This window comes from Cherax quadricarinatus, chromosome 24 (assembly GCF_038502225.1).
Source record: "Cherax quadricarinatus isolate ZL_2023a chromosome 24, ASM3850222v1, whole genome shotgun sequence".
NCBI classification, from domain to species: Eukaryota; Metazoa; Arthropoda; class Malacostraca; order Decapoda; family Parastacidae; genus Cherax; species Cherax quadricarinatus.
Window position 1 is genome coordinate 41,391,513 of NC_091315.1, and position 13,339 is coordinate 41,404,851.

General features: G+C 47.9%; 1 protein-coding gene across 5 annotated transcripts in view; it reads right to left on the minus strand.

The window, feature by feature from the left end:
* Nucleotides 1-13,339, minus strand: part of Smurf (SMAD specific E3 ubiquitin protein ligase) — a 288,864-nt gene that overhangs the window by 120,680 nt on the left and 154,845 nt on the right. For all 5 annotated transcript variants that reach the window (XM_070088416.1, XM_070088415.1, XM_070088412.1 and 2 more), the window contains one exon: nt 2,559-2,692. In XM_070088416.1, the coding sequence (XP_069944517.1) occupies nt 2,559-2,692 (134 nt within the window). The remainder of the gene's footprint in view (nt 1-2,558; nt 2,693-13,339) is intronic.

Below are 13,339 nucleotides of genomic sequence, written 5' to 3' on the forward strand. Positions count from 1 at the left end.
TGTGTGTGTGTGTGTGTGTGTGTGTGTGTGTGTGTGTGTGTGTGTGTGTGTGTGTGTGTGTGTGTGTGTGTCTGTGTGTGTGTCTGTGTGTGTGTCTGTGTGTGTGTCTGTGTGTGTGTCTGTGTGTGTGTCTGTGTGTGTGTCTGTGTGTGTGTCTGTGTGTGTGTCTGTGTGTGTGTCTGTGTGTGTGTCTGTGTGTGTCGTCAGGCCGATTTCCCTCAACCTTTCTTCGTAGGACAATCCCCGTAGCTCTGGGACTAGTCTTGTTGCAAACCTTTGCACTTTCTCTAATTTCTTGACGTGCTTGACTAGGTGTGGACTCCAAACTGGTGCTGCATACTCCAGTATGGGCCTGACATAAATGGTATACAGAGTCTTACTGAGGTATCAGAACGCTATCCGTAGGTTTGCCAGGCGCCCGTATGCTGCAGCAGTTATCTGACTGATGTGCGCCTCGGGAGATATGCTCGGTGTTATACTCACCCCCAGATCTTTTTCCTTGAGTGAGATTTGCAGACTTTGGCCGTCTAAACTATATTGTGTCTGCGGTCTTCTTTGCCCTTCCCCAATCTTCATGACTGCATTTGGCAGGGTAAAACTCAAGGAGCCAGTTGCTGGACCAGGCTTGTAGCCTGTCCAGGTCTCTTTGTAGTCCTGCCTGATCCTCATCCGATTTGATTCTTCTCATTAACTTCACATCGTCCGCAAACAAGGACACTTCTGAGTCTATCCCTTCCGTTATGTTATTCACATATACCAAGAACAGCACAGGTCCTAGGACTGACCCCTGTGGAACCCCGCTTGTCACAGGCACCCACTCTGACACCTCGTCACGTACCATGACTCGTTGTTGCCTCCCTGTCAGGTATTCTCTGATCCATTGCAGTGCCTTTCCTGTTATGTGTGCCTGATCCTCTAGCTTTTGCAGTAACCTCTTGTGAGGAACTGTGTCGAAGGCCTTCTTGCAGTCCAAAAAAATGCAGTTGATCCACCCCTCTCTCTCTTGTCTTACTTCTGTCACCTTGTCATAAAACTCTAGTAGGTTTGTGACACAGGATTTTCCCTCCCTGAAACCATGCTGGTTGCCAATTATACACTTGTTTCTTTCCAGGTGCTCCACCACTCTCCTCCTGATGATCTTCTCCATGACCTTGCATACTATACACGTTAGTGATACAGGTCTGTAGTTTAGTGCCTCATGTCTGTCTCCCTTTTTAAAAATTGGGACTACATTTGCCATCTTCCATACCTCGGGGAGTTGCCCAGTTTCAAATGATGTGTTGAAGATCTTTGTTAATGGTACACACAATATCTCTGCTCCCTCTTTAAGGACCCATGGAGAGATGTTGTCTGGTCACACCGCCTTTGAGGTGTCAAGTTCGCATAGCAGCTTCTTCACCTCCTCCTTGGTTATATGTACCTCATCCAGCACTTGCTGGTGCACCCCCCTGCTCTGATTTCCTGGAGTCCTACTGGTTTCCACTGTAAATACTTCTTTAAATCTTGTGTTAAGCTCCTGACATACCTCCCGGTCGTTTCTTGTGAATTCCCCATCACCCTTCCTCAGTCTGATTACCTGGTCCTTGACTGTTGTTTTCCTCCTGATGTGGCTGCACAACAGCTTCGGGTCAGTCTTGACTTTCGATGCTATGTCATTTTCGTATTGCCGCTGAGCCTCCCTCCTTATCTGTGCATATTCGTTTCTGGCTCTTCAGCTAATCTCTTTATTTTCCTGAGTTCTCTGTCTTCTGTACCTTTTCCATTCTCTAGTACACCTAGTTTTTGCCTCCCTACACCTTTGGGTGAACCAAGGACTCGTTCTGTTCTTCCCATTATTTCTGTTTCCCTTGGGAACAAACCTCTCCTCTGCCTCCTTGCATTTTGTTGCCACATAGTCCATCATTTCTTGTACTGGTTTTCCTGTCAGTTCCCTCTCCCACTGAATGTCTTGAAAGAAGTTCCTCAAGCCTGAGTAGTTCCCCCTTTTGTAGTTTGGTTTTTCCCCACCCTATTCCTGCTGCTCTCTCCACTTGGAGCTCAACTATGTAGTCGAAGCACAGAACCACATGATCACTAGCTCCCAGGGGCCTTTCATACATGATATCCTCGATGTCAGAACTACTCAAGGTGAATACAAGGTCCAGTCTTGCTGGTTCATCCTCTCCTCTCTCTCTGGTAGTGTCTCTAACATGTTGATGCATGAGGTTTTCCAGTACCACATCCATCATCTTGGCTCTCCATGTTTCGGGACCCCCATGGGGCTCCAGGCTTTCCCAGTCAATCTCCTTGTGATTGAAATCACCCATAACTAGTAACTTTGCTCCCCCCATGTGTGCTCTCCTGGCCACCTCGGCTAGTGTGTGTGTGTGTGTGTGTGTGTGTGTGTGTGTGTGTGTGTGTGTGTGTGTTTCATTCTCCACCAAACCCACAACACACAAATAAATATACTAAGTGTCAACTTGGTAATGGTCCAGGACGGACAAACGTCATGTGGTTTCCATTTCCAATTCGTGGGTTATTTTTGTATTGTAGATGCAAGGATGGAAGGTAATACTTACAACCAGTGTCTTTGAGCCTGTGGATGGCGGAAGACACGATGCGCACACAGCCCAGGAAGCCGCTGCCAGCCTTCTTGTGAATCTTACGACGGTTCCACACACTGATGCTGATGCCGTCACCCTTACCCACGTATCTGTAACAAAAGCTCATACTCATGCACAAACTTAACTTTAAAAATAAATGCGTCAATGGCACACCAATATCCTGATTAAGCAAGCCATCGAACAGGAGGCCTAGTTTAAGAATGGACCATTCACGTGCGATGATGATTCCTTGAACCATCAGCAGGTAGTCAACAGGTAGGTCGAGAGAAACACTGTGGTATTTGACATACAGCACTCTTATCCCAATTTTCTCTCATTCTTATACCGGACATCAACAAAGACAAATCACAAACATAGCTCAGCTTTATAACATTATATTCATAAGCAAGTCACCCTAGTAAAGGGGTTCTTAACCTTTATTACGATTACAAACCCCCCCAATGGATTGCCCAATATGTCCTCATACCACCTTTACCAAACTCGAAATCACCAGTCCTGTTAGTTCCAGTATGACTTCAAAAGATGTCAATAGCTTGGTTTTACTTGACATATGGACAGCAAGGAACACAACACCTGATAGTTTATTGTAATCTAACAACAATAATTTTTTAATTGTTCAGAGATAAAGCCCCATACCCCCAAGGGGTATGGATACCCCCGGTTAAGAATCCCTGGTGTAGAAGATTACAGGAATATAGGAGCGATCTGTGAAGTTGACTAGAGGCACAAGTACACAATAATAATAATAATAATAATAATAATAATGTACATTTTTTTTCCTTAAATATCTTAACCTTCACATAGATTCGTCAGACTGAATAACTGTAAGCAACTCAGTGTTCTTAATTAAAAGAACGATTGCATACATCTGAAAATATGATTTTCTCCAATAACTTCAAATTTCACTGCACAGAAGACATGTCCCTTGACGCGCTGACCTGGAGTTTTAAGACTCACGCGCCACGAGTTCAATCCCCGCCCGTGGTATGTTTTTTTTCCAGTCGTGTCATTACGATTTCCTGAGTCATGTTTCTTGATATTAAGTCGGTATGTTCACTCTAAGAAAGTAGCGCTGCCTAATAAACTACCTCCTACGCAACACACACACACACACACACACCAAACATAATTCCCCCTGCAATTTTAAGAAAAAATAAAAACATCCCGAATTTTTTTACGAAGCTACTTTGTTTTGACGTAGGCAAAACAGCACTAACAACAGCTGCAACCACTACAGCTGAAACAAATGCAACAGCTGGAACAATAGCACATGCACTTCCCCACCAACAGCAGAAGCAGCGTCATCGCCAATATAACAAGCAGCAGTAGTAACAACACTATCACTAACACAGGCAACCGACGCAGCAGCACCATCACCACAAGAAACAGCAACAGAAGCGAAGCTACCACCACCAACAGAAGCAGCAGCAATACCGTCACCATAAGCAAAAGGCCCAAAAGCAGTAATACCAAGAGCAGCAGCAACACTACTGCCACCACCATCAAAAGAAATAGGCAACGGCAGTACAAAAAGCTGCACCACAACAACCACCACCAAAACCATCATCAGAAGCAGCAACAGAAACATAACCATAAGCACCACCACTAAAACCATCACCAGAAGCAACAGCAGCACCACCACCACCACAGCTACAACCATCACAAGAAGCCACAGCAGCAGCACCACCACCACCACTAAAACCATCACCAGAAGCCACAGCAGCAGCACCACCACCACACCTACAACCATCACAAGAAGCCACAGCAGCAGCACCACCACCACAACTAAAACCATCACCAGAAGCCACAGCAGCAGCACCACCACCACAACTAAAACCATCACAAGAAGCCACAGCAGCACCACCACCACCACAACTAAAACCATCACCAGAAGCCACAGCAGCAGCACCACCACCACCACAGCTAAAACCATCACAAGAAGCCACAGCAGCAGCACCACCACCACAACTAAAACCATCACAAGAAGCCACAGCAGCAGCACCACCACCACAACTAAAACCATCACCAGAAGCCACAGCAGCAGCACCACCACCACAACTAAAACCATCACCAGAAGCCACAGCAGCACCACCACCACCACAACTAAAACCATCACAAGAAGCCACAGCAGCACCACCACCACCACAACTAAAACCATCACCAGAAGCCACAGCAGCAGCACCACCACCACAACTAAAACCATCACAAGAAGCCACAGCAGCACCACCACCACAACTAAAACCATCACCAGAAGCCACAGCAGCAGCACCACCACCACCACAGCTACAACCATCACAAGAAGCCACAGCAGCAGCACCACCACCACCACAACTAAAACCATCACAAGAAGCCACAGCAGCAGCACCACCACCACAACTAAAACCATCACCAGAAGCCACAGCAGCAGCACCACCACCACAACTAAAACCATCACAAGAAGCCACAGCAGCACCACCACCACCACAACTAAAACCATCACAAGAAGCCACAGCAGCAGCACCACCACCACAACTAAAACCATCACCAGAAGCCACAGCAGCAGCACCACCACCACAACTAAAACCATCACCAGAAGCCACAGCAGCACCACCACCACCACAACTAAAACCATCACCAGAAGCCACAGCAGCACCACCACCACAACTAAAACCATCACAAGAAGCCACAGCAGCACCACCACCACAACTAAAACCATCACCAGAAGCCACAGCAGCAGCACCACCACCACCACAGCTAAAACCATCACAAGAAGCCACAGCAGCAGCACCACCACCACCACAGCTACAACCATCACAAGAAGCCACAGCAGCACCACCACCACCACCATAGGTAAAAACCATCACAAGAAGCCACAGCAGCAGCACCACCACCACAACTAAAACCATCACCAGAAGCCACAGCAGCACCACCACCACCACCACAGCTAAAACCATCACAAGAAGCCACAGCAGCAGCACCACCACCACCATAGGTAAAAACCATCACAAGAAGCCACAGCAGCACCACCACCACCACAACTAAAACCATCACCAGAAGCCACAGCAGCAGCACCACCACCACCACAGCTAAAACCATCACAAGAAGCCACAGCAGCAGCACCACCACCACAACAGCTAAAACCATCACAAGAAGCCACAGCAGCAGCACCACCACCACCACAGCTAAAACCATCACAAGAAGCCACAGCAGCAGCACCACCACCACCACAGCTAAAACCATCACAAGAAGCCACAGCAGCAGCACCACCACCACCACAGCTAAAACCATCACAAGAAGCCACAGCAGCAGCACCACCACCACCACAGCTACAACCATCACAAGAAGCCACAGCAGCAGCACCACCGCCACAACTAAAACCATCACCAGAAGCCACAGCAGCAGCACCACCACCACAACTAAAACCATCACCAGAAGCCACAGCAGCAGCACCACCACCACCACAGCTACAACCATCACCAGAAGCCACAGCAGCAGCACCACCACCACAGCTAAAACCATCACCAGAAGCAACAACAGCACCACCACCACCACTAAAACCATCAGAAGCAACAACAGCACCACCACCAAAACCATCACCAGAAGCAACAACAGCACCGCCACCACCACCAAAACCATCACCAGAAGCAACAGCAGCACCACCACCATCACCAGAAGCAACAACAGCACCACCAAAACCATCACCAGAAGCAACAACAGCACCACCACCACCACCAAAACCATCACCAGAAACAACAACAGCACCACCACCACTAAAACCATCACCAGAAGCAACAACAGCACCACCACTAAAACCATCACCAGAAGCAACAACAGCACCACCACCAAAACCATCACCAGAAGCAACAACAGCACCACCACCAAAACCATCACCAGAAGCAACAACAGCACCACCACCACCACTAAAACCATCACCAGAAGCAACAACAGCACCACCACTAAAACCATCACCAGAAGCAACAACAGCACCACCACCAAAACCATCACCAGAAGCAACAACAGCACCACCACCAAAACCATCACCAGAAGCAACAACAGCACCACCACCACCACTAAAACCATCACCAGAAGCAACAACAGCACCACCACTAAAACCATCACCAGAAGCAACAACAGCACCACCACCACCACCAAAACCATCACCAGAAGCAACAACAGCACCACCACCAAAACCATCACCAGAAGCAACAACAGCACCACCACCACCACCACTAAAACCATCACCAGAAGCAACAACAGCACCACCACTAAAACCATCACCAGAAGCAACAACAGCACCACCACTAAAACCATCACCAGAAGCAACAACAGCACCACCACCACCACCACCACCAAAACCATCACCAGAAGCAACAACAGCACCACTAAAACCATCACCAAAAGCAACAACAGCACCACCATTAAAACCGTCACCAGAAGCAACAACAGCACCACCACAACTAAAACCATCACCAGAAGCAACAACAGCACCACCACCACCACCACTAAAACCATCACCAGAAGCAACAACAGCACCACCACCACAACTAAAACCATCACCAGAAGCAACAACAGCACCACCACCACCATTAAAACCATCACCAGAAGCAACAACAGCACCACCACCACCACCACTAAAACCATCACCAGAAGCAACAACAGCACCACCACCACAACTAAAACCATCACCAGAAGCAACAGCACCACCAGCACCACCAAAACCATCACCAGAAGCGACACCACCACCACCAAAATCATCTGCAAAAGCAACAGCAGTAGCAGTACCACCACCACCAACAGGAAGAGAAGTACCAGTAACACCACCAGTAGCAACAGTAGCAGTACCAGTAACACTACCACCACCAGTTACAGTACCAGTAACAATACCACCACCAGTAGCAACAGGAACAGTAGCAGCAGCAGTATCAGTAACACAACCACAGGAACAGAAGTAACAGTAGCACCACTACACGCAACAGAAACGGAAAGCAGAAGCATCAGTAATAACATTAGCAGTAGTACCAGAAGCAGCAACAGGGGTAGAAGTAGCAAGAGAATCACTGCGTGCTGGTAGGAAAGGGGAGGGAAGAGGGGGAGGGGAAGGCTGGAGGAAGAGAAGGGGGTTTAGGTTAATCATAAATCATAGCCAGAGATGTGAAAACTGACACCCTGATCCTGGCTCCTCTTCCTCCCTAACCATCTCCCACCCTCCTCCCTCCCCCTCCCTCTCTCTACCTCTATCCCTCTCTCTCTCTCTCTCTCTCTCTCTCCCCCCCTTTTTTTTTTTTTTTTTTTTTTTTTTTTTTACACAGGGTTTGACAAGGTTAAGGATCCCTAGCTTTATTGACAGCTATTTACAGGTTAAGGATTCCTAACTTTATTGGCAAGCTAAGAGCTGTTACCTACATCAGCTCATTTGAAAGCATTTTTATTGTTATGAGACATACAAGTAGGGAACAGGATAAAGTTGGAGCCATCTGTGGGCCAGCATTTTCATTTGATCAACTGACGTTATCTCGTTGACATCATTATGCTGTACGAATGTGTTCCATACTCGAGTCATCCTCGGTATGTATGATCTCAGATGGAGTGTTGTTCTGGAGAAGGGTACAGCCAGAGTGAAGTTGCTGCTTTCTGCCCGTCTTGTGGCATAAAAGCTTGTTTCACGCTGTCCTCGAAGTGGATCCAAGTGTGGTATTTTGACAATATTGGCCTTGTACATAACAGTAAGGCCACCCACATCCCTCCTATGTTGAAGGCTCTGCTGAAATGACAGATCTATTCAGGATGGGTCCAGGCGAGAGATGAGACGTCTTGCTCTGTTCTCTACTCTGTCAAGCAGTCGCAGATGAGAGGGGGGGCAGGCAAACCAAGAAAGTGGAGCATACTCAAGGTGTGAGCGTACTTGTGACTCGTACAGGATCTTGCAACCCCTACTGTCAAGCAGATGCGAGATATGGCGAAGTGCTGTAAGCTTCCTGGCTGCCTTGTTTGCAAGATTTACAACATGGTTCTTCATGGTTAGTTTGGAGTCAAATTTCACCCCAAGGATATCAACTTCTTCTCCAGGTGCCAACACCCTCCCATTCATCCTTACTACTGCCCCAGCATTACCATCGTGGTGCCTAGAGACGATCATCATTTGCGTTTTCTCAGGTGCAAATGTTACTTGCCATCTATTTCCCCAAGCTGATACAGCTCTCAGCTGGTGATTGATGTAGCTTAGAGCAGCTGGCATTTCTTCTCTTGGATAAGTGAATGTCAGTGTACAGTCGTCTGCATATGCATGTGATTCTGGGATGAGATGAAGAAGGTCGTTGAAGTAGACATTCCATAACAATGGACCCAGCACGCTTCCTTGTGGAACACTTGCCCCAATAGGATGTCTTGCTGATTCCGTTCCAATTCCCAGTGCTTGAAGTTTTGCTAAGAGACCCTGGTGCCACACCCGGTCGAAAGCACCAGCAATGTCCAGTGCTACCACACAGCTGAATTTTGATTCATCCAGTGACTGGTGCCACTTAGTGGAGAGGTTTAACAACAGATCAGCAGCAGAGTAACCTTTCCTGAAGCCATATTGACGATCACAAAGTAGTGAGTGGTAGTCAAAAAACTCTGTCATTTGTCTTGAGATTATTGTCTCAAGGATCTTACCAGTGATTGACAAGAGTGACACTGGTCTGTAGTTGCTGATTTCTGCTCTGCTCTTCTTTTTGTGAACAGGGACTACATTTGCCTCTTTCCATAGAGGGCCATTTACACTGTACTAGACAGTGCTGAAAGATGCGAGTTAGAGGTGCTGCTAGCTGGTCTGCACATCTTCTCAACAATCTTGGGCTCAACTTGTCTGGGCCCACAGCCTTTTCTTGGTCAAGCGATTTAAGTAGGAAATGCACCTCCTCTTGCCTTATTGTCACCACTGACAGTTTTAACACAGTTCTTGCAGCTAGCCAAGGAGGGTCCCTTGCTGGATCAGGAACTTGCATTTTGGTAGCAAAGTGTTCAGCAAAGAGGTCCGCCTTCTCTCTCTGTCGATTTAGAGATGGAATAAGTTCATCAGGCAGATAACCTTGTCTGTCATTGACCAGGGACCACCAGGTTTTGGAGCCTACCCTACCTGATGCTAACTTTCTTTTAGTGTCCACCTCCCATTTAGCAATGGCCCACTTTTGAACATCACCCATATGCCTACAGGCTTGCATGTGCAAGTTCCTGTTATAGGTGGTAGGATGTCTCTTATACCTTCGCCATGCTTTGTACTTAGCAGTAGCAGCCTCTCTACAACGAAAGCCAAACCAAGGCTGATCTGTAGGCTTCGTCACATATTGCCGGTGAGGAATGTGTCCTTGTTGTAGATTAAGGATGTGTCCAGTGAAGGCTTCCGCTTGGTTGTCAACATCCCCTTGGAGAAGAGCATTCCAGTCGGTGGTGGCGAGCTCAGAGCAAAGGGCTGGCCAATTACCTCTTTCCCATAGCCAGGTTGTGCGTGTGGACTCCTCACCTCATTCTGTTGGGATCTTAAGTGTCGTAAAAACAGCCTTGTGGTCAGACGATCCAACATAGCCGAGGGGTTGACAAGTGACTATGCCTTCTGCCAGATCACTCACTACTGGGTCAAGGGAGGAGCCAGAGATATGAGTACGGAAATCAACAAAGTTTCTCATGTCAAACACTGCAAGAAGGTCATCAAAGTCCCTCTGTATAAGGTGCTGGTTGAGGTCACCAACAATTATAATATGTTGACAGTTGTGTTGTAGCAGAAGGGAGTCAATATTTTCCATTAGGAAGTTGATAAGGTCTGCATGTCGCCACTGAGGTCTGTACATTGCACATGCTAGTACAGAGGTACTAGTGTTTATACAGAGCTTGAAGAACATCATTTCAAGATGTGTAGGGGTGGCAACATCAATGTGCTGGGCATGAACACTTTTAGAGAAGCACACAGCAATACCTCCTCCTTGCCCTTGCCTGTCTCTTCTCATCCATGAGGTGTAGCCAGCAATTCTTGCAAAATTTTCTGGAGTCCTGTCATCCAAAAATGTTTCAACAACAGCTATCATGTCGGGACGTCGAGTGTTCACAAAACTATGTGTGAGCTCTCCAACATTAGTAATGAAACCTCTAATGTTGGCCGACAGGATGCTGATAGACTGGCTCCTCATGATGAAGTGGTCAGCTTGAGGTGGTGGGTGTGTAGGGAATGTAAGGTGCCTGCCCTTGAGAGAGGTAGGGTACTGAGGCAGCTGCAGGGATGTAAGTCTGTGGTCTTGTATAAGGCACAATCCCACTTGCTGGGCTGGGATAGGAGTAGCTAAGTGGGTGACGTGTGAGAGTGTTCACCAATTCAGAGATCCTGCTGGTTTGTTCTGAGAACAGGTCTCTAAACAGGTGGCCCTGTCTGTCAAGTTCCTTTTTCTTCCGACACTGGTCCTTTCTTGTAGCAGTAATTACACCTGGTATCTCGCAGGCAGTTGTTGGCAGAGTGCCCCTTCAGGTGACAGCGAGAGCACAGCCTAGGTGCCTGGGAGGGTGGACTAGGATTTGTTGCACCTCCTGTGTTTTGCAGATTTGTCCTCAGATTCTGCCGCTGGAACTGTGTTAGTGGAGGGTGAGACCGCTGTAGATGTCTTCCTCCTCCACGTCCTCTGCCCCGTCCTCTACCAGTTCTGACAGATGTGTCCCTGCCGTTCATACTTCGGCACAGTAGGTGATCAGGTGCAGTGATAGTTCCCTGATCATTAACTGCACCGTTCTCTGGTGGAGAAACTCCTGGCTCAGAACTTGCTGACGAAGCACTGCTACCAGATTATAGAATAGTGTAGGCAGGTGTGCTGACAGGTGTAGGATCAGAGATGGTATGTGCACTGTCAAGTAGACTGGCAGTGGCTGAAGCAGAGATGTCAGGTGTAGGAGAATTAACAGATCCAAGGCTTCCCTCGTTGCTGGGAAGAGGATTTGTTCCCTCTGTGGTGGTCAGAGGAATTGTGTTAGAATTCCCAAAGGTAGTGTTTTGAACTCTGTCAGTCTGTGGGACCTTAGCGATGACAGAATTCCACCAGTTGTTTACCCCTGAGTTAAGCTCAGTGTGGGACTTTCAGTCTTTGTCAATAGTGTCACCATCAGCTGAGCAGCTTACGTCACTTGATGCAGGCTTGCACTGGCCTTCTACAATAGCTTGCAGGTTATCTAATGATTTGAGGAGCTCATGAAGTGCTTCCCTGTGATGGATTATCTTAGCTGAAACTTTACAACACAGCCCAAGAGGGCAGTCTTGATCTTTGGACAGGAATCCCTGAGGTAGGACTTCTGAACCTTCCTCCTGTAGCTCCAGGCTTGTATCCACATATACCACAGGATTATGGATATCCTTAAATTTTCTGAAATTTTCAACCTGGCTGCAACAAAATTCTTCTTCTGGAATGCAATCTGTGTGGCAGCAGTTGGAACAAGTAGGCTCCTTACATCTAAGAAGAATTTTGTCTGGTGGCCTGGTGGTTAACGCTCTCGCTTCACACGGTGAGGGCCTGGGTTCGATTCCCAGCCAGAGTAGAAACATTGGACGTGTTTCTTTCCACCTGTTGTCTATGTTCCCCATCAGTAAAATGGGTACCTGGGTGTTAGTCGACTTGTGTGGGTCGCATCCTGGGACACTGACCTAAGGAGGCCTGGTCACAGACCGGGCCGCGGGGGCGTTGACCCCCGGAACTCTCTCCAGGTAAACTCCAGGTAAATACCCACAAACACTGCAGTAACTACTGGGACAATAGCCACATAGCGTAGATATTCTTGCTATTTTGCGGTGTGAAGTCATCCCAGAGGAGGCTTGTAGGTTTGAAGTTCACAGGAGAGAGAGGGTGGTTGGTGGTAACGTGGGTGGGGTGGAGTATCGTGGGTGGGGGAGTTTATAGCAGGGCGGGTAGTCTCTCTCTCTACCTCTCTCTCTCTCTACCTCTCTCTCTCTACCTCTCTCTTTCTACCTCCCTCATGCACATGTGCATGTGTGTGTACTAACCCAATTGTAGTTGCAGGAGTCGATTCACAGCTCCTGGCCCCACCTCTTCACTGGCCGTTACTAGGTCACTCTTCCTGCTCCATAAGCTTTATCATACCTCTTCTTAAAGCTATGTATGGATCCTGCCTCCACTACATCACTTCCCAGACTGTCTCTGTCCACCTTGTCTATACCTCTCAGTATTTTGTATGTCGTTATCACATCCTCCCTCTCTCTCCTGTCCTCCAGTGCCGTCAGGTCTATTTCCTTTAACCTCTCCTCCTCAGCTCCAGGACTAGTCTTGTTGCCAACCTTTGAACTTTCTCTAGTTTCCTTACGTGCCTGGCTAGGTGTGGATTCCAAACTGGTGCTGCATACTTCAATATAGCCCTAACGTGCACGGAGTACAGGGTCCTGAACGATTCCTTATTGAAATACCTCTGATACCTTTGAAGAGTTTCGAGAGTTTCTCTACTCTTTGAGCCAGGCCATGGGCCAGGCTCGTCTGGCGCTTGCATGGTCAACCAGGCTGTTGCTGCTGGAGGCCCACTGCCCCACATATCCATCACAGCCTGGTTGCTCTGGCACCTGGTGAACATACTTGTCCAGTTTCCTCTTGAAGGATTCTACACTTGTTGCAGCCGTGTTTCGGATATCTTCTAGCAAAATGTTGAATAGTCTGTGACCCAGGATGTTGATACAGATTCCCCTATTGTCCCCACGGCACCCCTGCTCCTCAATGGGTTTATTTTACACTTCCTCCCATATC